The sequence below is a fragment of the Syzygium oleosum genome, unplaced genomic scaffold, assembly GCF_021117445.2.
Source record: "Syzygium oleosum isolate NSW1041296 unplaced genomic scaffold, Sole_v2.1 Sole_v2.12, whole genome shotgun sequence".
NCBI classification, from domain to species: Eukaryota; Viridiplantae; Streptophyta; class Magnoliopsida; order Myrtales; family Myrtaceae; genus Syzygium; species Syzygium oleosum.
Genome location: NW_026607496.1, coordinates 6,272,988 through 6,284,533, shown reverse-complemented (window position 1 = coordinate 6,284,533; position 11,546 = coordinate 6,272,988). Strand labels below are relative to the sequence as shown.

General features: G+C 41.8%; 2 protein-coding genes across 3 annotated transcripts; one reads left to right on the top strand and one right to left on the bottom strand.

The window, feature by feature from the left end:
- The first annotated feature begins 297 nt into the window (after positions 1–297).
- LOC115672220 (wall-associated receptor kinase-like 20) lies at positions 298–2,934 on the top strand. Of its 2 annotated transcripts, XM_056316726.1 has the most exons (3): positions 298–1,145; positions 1,508–1,567; positions 1,660–2,934. In XM_056316726.1, the coding sequence occupies exons 1-3, from the start codon at positions 353–355 to the stop codon at positions 2,712–2,714; spliced, it is 1,908 nt and encodes a 635-aa protein (XP_056172701.1). In that variant the 5' UTR covers positions 298–352; the 3' UTR covers positions 2,715–2,934. The 2 variants fall into 2 exon arrangements, with proteins under 2 accessions (XP_056172701.1, XP_030449854.1); XM_030593994.2 differs by lacking the exon at positions 1,508–1,567 and having other exon boundaries at positions 1,618–2,934.
- An 849-nt stretch (positions 2,935–3,783) lies between these two features.
- LOC115672344 (CASP-like protein 5B2) lies at positions 3,784–8,735 on the bottom strand. The gene is made up of 3 exons (XM_030594135.2): positions 8,255–8,735; positions 5,412–5,544; positions 3,784–4,215 (listed from the first exon to the last, which is right to left on the bottom strand). Exons 1-3 carry the CDS (start codon positions 8,383–8,385, stop codon positions 4,015–4,017), a joined length of 465 nt encoding a protein of 154 aa, XP_030449995.1. The 5' UTR covers positions 8,386–8,735; the 3' UTR covers positions 3,784–4,014.
- Positions 8,736–11,546: the final 2,811 nt, after the last annotated feature.

Sequence of the window (11,546 nt, the reverse complement as noted above, 5' to 3'; positions counted from 1 at the left end):
ACGAGGTGACTGATTAAAGTTTCTTGGGAACAATGCGTGAACATCTCCATTTCATAACGAGAATCAAGGATCTTCATACAACAAATTGTCTAGTTTTTAGGAAACCTCAACGTGCTTTTACCTTAATACATTGTCCCATGATCTCTCTTGTCCACTGATGAGTAACTCCCCAGCATTCCCTAGGCCTCGAAAAGATAAAAATTTGCCTTTTGTTGGGTACGAGATTTACACTGGACAATGCTTTTTCTGCGTTATAACGAGAACAGTTCGTGTGTCACTCACTCACTCACTCAATTGTACTAGGACGGCCTGAACCAGAACAACAGTTCGTATCATTCAAGTACTGGCCAACATGAGCAATACACTTACTCTCGCGATTGCACTCTTTGCCGGGGCGCTCGTGATACTATCGTGCGACATTTGCATAGAGGGCACGATGACCTGCCCGAATTGTGGCAACATGACCGTCCCTTACCCATTGAGCACCGGACCGAGCTGTGGCGACCAGTCGTACAAAGTCCGGTGCAGCTTCGGAACGCTGTTCTTTGACGCACTCAATGGGTCGTCTTACGTCATCACGTCCATCAACCCACAGTCGCAGAGGCTAGTGATTAGGCCGTCGAATTGGGTCGACCATGCTTGCATGTCGGTCGACTACATGAGCCAGGGAATCTCCCTCGACCCGAGCCTTCCCTTCAACATAACCAGCAGCAACACCCTGGTGCTGATGAATTGCTCCACCATAGTGTTGACGTTGGCTCTAGATTGTACACCGACAAGCATATGCCATGCGTATCTCAGGGACAATCCCCTCGCGGCAGCCTCGTGTGGTGCCTTCCCCTTGTGCTGCTCAGTGACGACAGGCGGGTCCCAGAACGAGCACAGGATCAGGGTCCGCCCGGACCGTTGCGCGGCTTACCAGAGCTTCGTTAATCTGGACACTTCGCTGCCTGTGAGCAAGTGGGTGGCGTTCAGCGGGTTGGAATTGGAGTGGGAATTGCCTCAGGAGCCATTGTGCACCTCCCAGGCGGATTGCCAGAACTCGGCCAATTCGTTGTGCTCGGTGGAACACGTGAAGGCCGTGCAAAAACGGTGCTTTTGCCAATCCGGGTTTCGGTGGGATCCAATCGCGGGCGTATGTTACAGTAAGTAGGATAGCAAGTTGTTTTCTTAAAATCTACGCGAACATATGAAAAAAAACAGAAACATGATGTATCACTTTATGTAGCAAAATCTAATTAACTAAATTTCATGAGAAGCACTGCGTTTCGAAACAATGCATTATAATAAATAGTGGCAGATGCATCAAATAAATTAATCCAAACATAGTGTTCAGAAGCGAGATGCTTCATTAGTCACCTGTTCCATAACAAAATAGATCATCATGCCACAGAACTAGGCACATTCTAGTGAATACGTTCGATTCAGCAATCAGACATTTATATCTGCAGCAAACATAAGCATCTGTGGTGAACTAGGCATAAACTAGTCCTTTATTTTCTTGTAGATATCACGTGTCCAAGACCAGAAGATTGCGAGAAGCAAAGCAAAGTTCCACTAATTGGAGGTACGTATTTCAATTTTCAACCCGGAAAGTTTCCACTTGATTTCATTAAGAATTTCGCCAATTTGACCCGAAACTTTCCCCAATTTTTGCAGGTTTAACCTTGAGCACCGCGGCAGTCCTGTTCGGCTTCGCAGTTCTTTTTGTAGTCCACCGGCAGCGCGAGCGCATCAGGAGGGAAGCACAACTCAGATTGACCAAAATGCGCGAAGACATCCTAAATGCCAATAGCAGCGGCAAAGCGGCCAAGATCTTCACGGGGAAGGAGATCACGAGAGCCACAGGAAACTTCTCCTGGGAGAACCTCCTTGGCACTGGCGGCTTCGGCGAGGTCTTCAAGGGCACCCTTGACAACGGAACCGTTATTGCCGTCAAGCGTGCCAAGCTCGGGAACACAAAGGGAATAGACCAGATCCTGAACGAGGTTCGGATCCTTTGCCAGGTGAATCACCGGAGCATGGTGAGACTGCTGGGTTGCTGCGTGGATCTTGAGCTGCCTCTGCTAATTTACGAGTACATACCTTATGGAAATCTTTTCGACCATCTTCACGGTCAATACAAATGTAAATGGGCTCCGCTCACGTGGTACCGTCGGCTTATTATCGCCCACCAAACAGCCGAGGGACTTGCATATCTTCATACTTCAGCTGTACCGCCCATTTTCCACAGGGATATTAAATCTAGTAACATACTACTAGATGAAAAGCTCGATGCTAAAGTGTCCGATTTCGGGTTATCAAGGTTAGCCGAGACAGATGCAACTCACATCACGACCTGCGCTCAAGGAACACTCGGTTATCTTGATCCCGAATACTATCTGAATTTTCAACTTATTGATAAGAGCGATGTATACAGCTTTGGGGTTGTTCTGCTAGAGTTGTTGACTTCGAAGAAGGCCATTGACTTCAATCGAGATGAGGAAGAGGTGAACTTGGCAATCCATATCAAGAAGATTCTAAAAGAAGAAAGACTGATGGATGCGGTCGATCCAGCGATCAAAGAGGGTGCCACGAAGTTGGAATTAGAGACCATGAAGGCGCTTGGATATCTCGCGTCATCATGCTTGGATGAGCGGAGGCACAACCGCCCCAACATGAAGGAAGTAGCCGACGAAATCGAATACATCATAAGTATACTTCAAGGAGGTTAAAAGTCTTTGTTGCTTACTGTCATGACTCTTGGCGTGGTTTCCTCATGTGGGTTTTATTAATTAGATCTGCTGAACTGTAAACCCAAAGCAAAATCCTCAGAGAAAGTACGAGTATGTTAAGTCTTGGAAAATGGTGAGTGAAGGCGACACCATTTGTGTGATGTTGGATTGTACGAACAATTCTTAAAAAGTCAAATTTCAGAAACTACGAAAAGTACAATATTGGAAGCTGTTTCACTCTAATGTCCGATTATTAATGCTCGGTCGCGATGGACCAGAGAAAACTGTAGCTTCAATTCTGATCATGACACTCCCGTAGAAGAACACTCCGTAGTCCATATTAGCTCAAATGCAGAGAAACAATGCCAGTATTGAAAATCGTTTGCTTTTCCTATCCTAAGGAGTGTCTGATTGCCCTTTTCAATGTGATCACGTGCCAACTCATGGTTTCAGAAAAGATATCCGGTCCGACCTAGTTTATTTTCTTGGAAAATCAAGAAAGCACAATTTTTACAAGAGATCAAGTTACTCGGCTCAAGAAGAGTAAAGTAACTCGGTCATCTTTTCAATGGAGAAATCCAACAAAATTAGATGATTAGACTCTCTAAACCTCCATTCTCCGAGCAAGTATTGCATACACTAAATTTACTATACGAAACCAATCACATTTCAAGAATCAATAGTAGCCACTTGGAGTTTCACTATAAAACACAAGATCCTAAACAGCTTTTGTACAAAGATTGGTGCTGTCCGTGTCCATACATAGACTTAAGTCTAGACAATATCGTCTTCCCTCCCCCGTAGTAGTGAAATGAAACAATTAGAAAACAAAGACAGGTTTGTGTTCTGCCCTCATAATCCGTCCCACAATATGACACCAAAGTAACAACATATCAGGGTAAACTAGACTCAATCCATGACAAAGGCACCTAGCAACAAGCCTCACCCTGCTGTGGATTGCAAGCCACCTCCTAATACAGAGGCAAAAAAGAACTCACCCACAACCAAATGCTCGGTCGCAGAAAACAATGGCAAACTAAATAATTCACTAAAAATCTTCATCTGCATCAGAAAGCTCAAGCAAAGTGCTTTTCCATTTGTACTGAAAAACCAAAGAGGCAAAGCCCAACAAAACAGAGAGGAACATCCTGAAAATTGCCCAGAATATTAGGCAACTGAAGAGTGTAGTTCATTGACCCACGGGGAAGAAGGCGAAAAAAGGATAGGAGCATTGGAATATACAAGTGAAACCATAGATACTGCAGTATCCTCATAAAGTGAGGCCTCAAAGTAAGGCCTTCTATATCGATGCCAAGATCCAGAACATAACATGAGATGACATGGCAATAAGGGCCCAGGTACAGAATGCCAATGCTACCGAAAGTTGAAATCTGCCGCACGGTAGATGAGCCTGTGCCCTACAGATGTGCAAGTCCCTAGAATATAGAACGATAACACCGGCTGATGAGCATGCAGCTGCAAGTGATAATGTAGCCGTCACCTGCATGATCATAGCCAAATGGTCAAGCAGGCAGTGATCTCATACATTTTTCCCTTTACTGTAATAGGAAGTGCCAATACTTCCTAGAAGATATCATTCAAGAATTAACATAGAGTAAAGTAGAGGCACTGAAGATGGGTGCACCCAAAGAATAAGAATGATCAGCAGAGTATGTAACAAAGAATTCTGCCAAAAGACACTCCCATAAGATGAAAATTAGAATAGCTCCACCAAGTGCTTAAGTTAATATCAACTGCTATATGATTCCTTTCCGATGAGAAATTGAAAACCAACATGCTATGCTTAAGCACCAGCACCACAACCAGACCAAATTAGAAGAAACAGCAAAGTATTCTGTCAGAAGAAATGGCGATCTGTTTGACAAAATTTTTAAGGAATCTGGTGTTAGAGATGTTATCAAATGTCAAGAATCCTCAAGAAGAGGCTCGTCGGATTGACATGAGGGGGTACGGACGGCTATATTTGTGGGAGCGAACTTCAGGCGATCCAGCTGAAAAGAGCACAACACTTGAGGAAGAAAAAAGAAGCGACAAATACCACAAATGTTTTACTAAGTCAAGTCTCCATCACCCACAGGCGAATTAGACAGAATGAGTGGGTAGCTAAGAGTCAGGCATAGCAGGTCTCTTGCGGATGAAAGTGTCATTATTACTTGACTCCTTAATAAATACGCCAGAATATTATCAGCTAAAAAGACGCCCCCACGCCGGTGTGCAAGTGAAAGGCTCCACTCTTTTTCCTATCAAGCATCCGAAGAAATCACAGCAACTTAAAGGAAATTAAAGTAACAATTCATAAATGGATCTGGAAAAGAAATTTCAGCTAACAGGCACATGCTTTAGCCTTCTTATTCAAAATAAAATGAAGCATAGGAAGTTTGACCGGTCAAATGCAGAATAATGACAAAGTACTGGAGGGACCAACTTTGTGCAGTATCTAATAAGAGACAGGAAGAATAATTTGGAGGTGTTGTCACAGGTTAAATCCAACTGATTGAGATATCACTTAACACGCAATCTACCGATTTTGTATTTATTTTCAACCCAAAATTAAAAGACTGAGTAATCTACGAAAACATTCAAAACACATTCATGGAAAAGAAACAAACTATTGCATATTTCCTACAAGGATGTTTAGCCTAACAAACATCAGAGGCCAAGGATCAAGAAAGATACCCAGTCACCAACAACAAACAGGCTCACAAGGACAGGATTCTGTAGGTCTCTTTTTCTCTTCAAAGCATAGACATCAAGGCAGGCAAGTCCAAAGCTCCATAACACTTGAAGGCCCATCGACGCAATTAAGTAGCTGTAAGAAGGTATATCAGTGCCAGTTGCAACTTATTTGATATGATAAAGCATTTGAAATTCTAATAAACAGGAAACACCTTGGATCAGTAAAACATTGTATTTCCCACAAACAGGACTAGAGAGCATAGAAAGCTCATCAAAGATATAATACATGGACAACTACATTCGCACAACATAAAATTTGCACCGTAGATGCAGAGACATTAACTCAGCAAAAACAGCTCCATTCACATAGCACTGGAAATATGAATACTCTATCAATTAAAGTTCCGATAATAGAAAACCATACTTTCCTTCCTCCCAACTGCATACAAGCACCAATTTTTCATAAGTTAAGATAATTTACTAAAAATGGAACCAAGGGGGTGCCTCCAGTATACACACTTGCACAAGGTCATATCAGTGGTTTTCCATGCCCCACAGTACTCTTCTAGGGAATCACCTCAAACTTGTCTGTCAAACAAAAGTACTACAATTGTTTCCACAGATGAAGAATGCCTGTGGAGATTTCAAATGGCAGAATATATAACATTTCATGAGATAGCGTAATGTGATCAACATGCCAGATGCATCAACTCAATTTCCTAGTTCTGTCTCCACCCATTTTGTAAGTTTTAAATAAAATTTCAAGTTCTAAAGGCTCCTCTAAGCCAAAAGTTGAAATCATTCCACAATCTCAGAAAATCACAACAACTGCCGCTATCCAACCAAGAAAGAACCTTAGGAATGACGAGTACTTGACCTTTCCATTAATCTCCTGCAATTTGTGGAGAATGTCAGAATAGCAACGAATCGGCTTTATGGCAGCACATCAGATAAACTATGACCTAAAAGCACAAAGACTGCTAATGTTTTTATCTGAGTAGCTCTTTCTAAAAGATCTGCTATTATACTCGTAAAATAAAAGTTCCACCCTGCAGTCCTGAGGTAAGTCTGATGGTTGGAAATGGATTTGAACAGAGCACTTCAGAAGCTTTTATCATTATAATTCACATTGGATAAAACTCCACCTTTACATATTGTCATTAAATAGTCTCCACTAGGTGCTTCCTTCACAAAAAAAGAAGCAAAAACCGTGAGGCTGCTTCTTCATTCTCCTTGACAAGAAAGGATGTGGCAGCTTCTTATGCATGTACCCTGCTAAGTTGGGTTATAGGAGGCCCTATGGTTTATTTAGCGAGAATTAAAGGCTTGGTAGGGCGCTCATTCCATGAGACTAGAAACAAAAGATCTCTTCAAACACTCTTTCCGGGTTTTCAGTTGATTTACAAAGCACGGAACAAGAGAGCCTGTGAAGAAGAAGAAGAGTCTTTCATTGTAACTATTAAAATCTAGCTCAAAATCTGTGTTTTGCTACCGAGGAAATTTAGTTGTGGATTTAAATGCATTGATGGATCCCATAGATCAATTGCCCTGTAACTGAGCTCTTTTTTGGCTCTTAAGTTCCCTTTGCCTTTGGTTTGTACGCCCTAAGGTGCCCTAAAGAGGTATTCTCTATATCTATATTCTCTTTATTAATAAAAGAGTTGCCTCTTTAGTTCTCTATTTCCCAGCTAAGCTTTTGTACCATCATTTTTCTGCACTCTATGTTCATACTATTAATAACACAGCATGGAGCTTCCTAGCCCACCACTATCCAGAGTCAGAGGAAAAGCTGAAGTGAAGGATTGCAAAGAAGCTCAACAAATAATGAGTAATCCACCTCTACCTCGAGCAAGTTTTCATTCTGAACTTCCAAGCTATCTACCTTCAAGGGCCAAGCAATATCTATATCACCCTCTTCATTTTAATGTCAGCTCCACTTCATTGTTGGATCAAAGAAGTGAGGGGGAGGGGAAAAAAATAGAACCAAGCTATCAAAACTATCACCAACACCTTCATGCATGTAGTAGTCAGAGGACGCTAACTCCCAGCAGTCAGCATATTTGGTGACACACTAGACATTCTGGCAAGTATCTACTAAAAGCAGAAAATCATCATCTTTATAAAAGTGAGGGTCTTTTTCACTGATACAACACAGGCTTTATGTACATAAGAGGGTACTTGCATGCATTTGAAAAGGAAACTAAAAATGGGTCTCTTCATCAGAAGTACATTGGCAGTTTGCTTATTTGTTCTACGCAACACAATGCATATGGTCTTAAAGAACTTCTGCTGATCTTTTCCACCGTATCCCTCTGTTTACACTGCAGAGATGCATACTCCCAGCTATGTGTATCTCATAATGGGGACTTAACCACACAAGTTGCCCTCCAGATACTGAAGCACCCCACACTCAGATTAACCACGTGCAAGCTTGCAAAATACTGCTCCCAAAGATTCATCAGCTCAAAAGAACTGATGCATAAGCAGGCTATTACATGAGTACAGAAAACGTGTAAACCTCATTCAACACTTCATTCCATGCATCCATAACAATGCGCCGAGCCACTGACAGCGCATATTCATACAGGAATAGGGGAAGAAAATTCAGCCACCTAATGTGATGGCCACTATACCAAGCTCTCACCAATCACCTTGGCCAAACTAAACCTATAAACCAACACTCACCTTGGATACACTAAACCTGTTGATGCCCCCAATCACAGATCACTCGCATCATAAAACCGAAAACCCGAAAAAAAATTCGATACCGCGAGAGCAAAAAAAAAAAAAAAAAAAAGCACACGAGAAAGAAATCGATACAGTCGGGAAGACTGAACGAGTACCAGAAAGCAGTGTAGTTGGAGAACCCGAGAGCAGAGACCATGAAGCCGATAGAGGCACCGGCGCACGCGCATTGCCCCACCCTCAACGCCATCCCGCTCACCGTCCCGGGGCTCCCCACGATCTCCTTCATCTCCCCCCTCTTTCTCTCCCCCTCTCCCTCTCTCTCTACTACAACACACACACCAACCCACGAGAAAACCCTAGATTCACCAGAGCTCCACCGCCGCCGCCGCGGGCCGCGTTTCCTCCGCCGGAGCTCGCGGCGAGCGCGGGGACATGGCTCGGCTCGGCGCGCGCGGGGGGGCGTGGAGAGAAGGAGCAGGAGAGCTCGCGGTCGGCGCTGGAGCGAGACGAGGAGCGAGGCGAAGCGAAGGAGGGAAGGAGGGAGGATCGGCTCGAAAGCGATCGAAAGTGGTTGGCTTTGCTTTTGGTTTGGGTTTTGGTTTTTTTCTTTCGGGAATAACTGTAAAATGTGTGCTTCGTGGTGACGGTTGATGGACTGAGGAATTTGTCTCCGGTCGGCGACAGCGACTTGCTTGCGTGGATTTCCTTTTTTTTTTCTTGCAATTCCTTTTTCATAATTTTTTTCATGACGATTGTAGTTTGGACCTTTTTTTTTTTTTTGGCGAGGGAAGTTTTAGCCTTTTAGGAGTGGGAATTAGGATCTTGGGTGATTGGATCCGACGGATCTTGCATTCAAACTCGCCCACGCGGACTCGGGGGGTCTACGCCCGCTAGGGATGAGCTTTGCCACATGCGGTCGTGGGCAAGGGCGACTTATGCATTTTCATAGGTATTAATCGGATGCTACATGTTATTGAAAAAGAGAAAAGTAGTGTTCTCATTTGAGCACCGTTGACGTTGGAGTTGGGACACTTGGCTAATCGAGTCTGTTGAAGGTTATGGGTTTGAGAGAGTAGGATAGTGTTTTGCTTGAAGTATTACACCAAGAGACGTCAAGTTTGAAAACTCAACAGTGTTACCTCCAGCGTAGGTAAACCCTAGAGTTTATAAATAAGCTATTGGGCTCTAGCCCATGTGGGCCCAAAATGACCATGCTTTAAACCTATTGGGCTTGTATGTGAACATATTATTTAGACTATATTAATAATATATCCAACAATCTCCTCCTATGTTCACCATACAGCACAATCCAATACGGTGGTCAGTGTAATGTTCAAACAAATATGAATCATCCACGTTCAGTCCAAGACAATCAACTTGGATCGGTCAAAGAGTTTTAGCACTAAATATTAAACTCAATCATAATTTGCAATCTAAATAAGTGAATCATCCTTATCATGAATCTATTCTGAGATCAGCACATAAAATTAAATATGAAGAGTTTCAAATTTAGTCTAAACTCATCCAAATCCCAATATCCAAAATAAATCTCAGAATCAGTTCACAACCAATATATGCATAACAGTCAATTATAAATAGGCCATCCAAAATAGTCCAAAGCCTTATAAATACAAGAACCAAGCACAATAATGTTCACAAAATAGAGATAGCAAAATGGAAGTCTCAAATAAATGGACTCCATCAAAATGGGCAATAGCAGGTGACTTGTCAAGTCCCTACATACTCTAAATGATATATTCATTCATCTAGTAGATCATCTTGGTCAGGATCCCACCCAGTAAGCTCTCCTCCATCTCTGCCATCCCCTGTAGAATGTCAAATATGAATTTCATATTATTATGAATTCAATCAGGCAGAGAAGAACATATATTAATGTCATAAAGCATCATAATATCATGTTCATAAGCATCAAGCCAGTTTCATAAATTATGAACAAAGCCTAAACAGTTTGAATTACAAAAAGCCATCAACTTCAATTTATTTGTAAGTGAATAACCATTGTCTAGTTCAAAGAACATGACCAATAGTCATGTCACTTACAATAACCAACAGGCTTCTTATGCAAACAACTATCTCTATATTTCAATTTGGAATGTCATAATTACTAATTCCTTAAAGTCAAATAATCTAGCATCAATTTTGGAATGAGATCATTTAACCAAAAGGATAGTCCAACCTAGTTGGATTGTATCATCAAGTTTGGAATGACACAAGCTCCCCAGATAGAACCTTTGAATTAGGTTAACGTCATCTTCATCAAGTTTGGAATAAGACAACTCACTCTTTTCAAATTAATCAGCAACCATGAACATCGATGAAACACATAAACTGTGCTGATCATTGTGGCCAACAAAGGAAGATTCGATAATGCAAAACATACAATTAGAAGGTAAGTAAATGGTAATTAAGACGTATCTACATAGTCTTTAACCCCATTTCCCTCACTGTTTTGAATAATCGATCTGTAGGCATACCCTTCGTGAGAGCATTGGCCATGTTATCTGCCGATCGCACATCGATCAAGGTGATAACTCCTTGTTCGCGCAGATAATTCAACAACGCATGTCTCAGTCTCACATGCCTTTTCTTGGAATTAAAGAGAGCATTCTTGACGACTTGGATAGCGGCTTGATTATCACAGAACAAGTTTAAAGAATTAATCTTTAGTCGAGTCAAAGGAATATCCATAATCAAATTCTTTATCCACTCTGCCTCTTCGCTGGCTGAAGCTAAAGAAAAAAGTTCTAATTCCATAGACGACAATGCAATACAAGTCTGTCTTTTGGATTTCCAAGTAATAGCAGCTCCACCTAAAGTGAATACATATCCACTAGTGGACTTACTATTTCCAATTTCTAAGCACCATGAGGCATCAGAATATCCATCCACAGTTGGAGGATAACCAAAATAACATAGAGCATAATCTTTATTACCTTTAAGGTATCTCATTAGCCTACTGAGGGCATCCCAATGCTCTTTACTAGGATTACTAGTGAAACGACTCAGCATGCCAACTGTAAAGGCTATGTCAGGTCTAATGCAACTCATAGCATACATGAGACTACCAATCAGTTTTGAGTACTTTAATTGATCGACACTGGTCCCTTCATTAGGATTCAGTCTTTTATTATAATCACATGGTGTCGCATTCGGTTTACACTCACTGTATCCCCAGGTAGAAAGTAGTTGCTCCATATAATGAGTCTGGCTAAGGGAGATGACTTTTCTTTCAAAGCTTACGTTCATACCAAGAATGGTATTAGCAATACCAAGATCTTTCATGTCAAATTCTTTAGCTAAAGTAGCTTTCACGTCACTTACTACAGAATGATCGGAACCAAGAATTAACATGTCATCAACATACACGCAAATGATGACTATCTTATTTGACATAGAATGATGGTAAAGACATTTATCTGAATAACT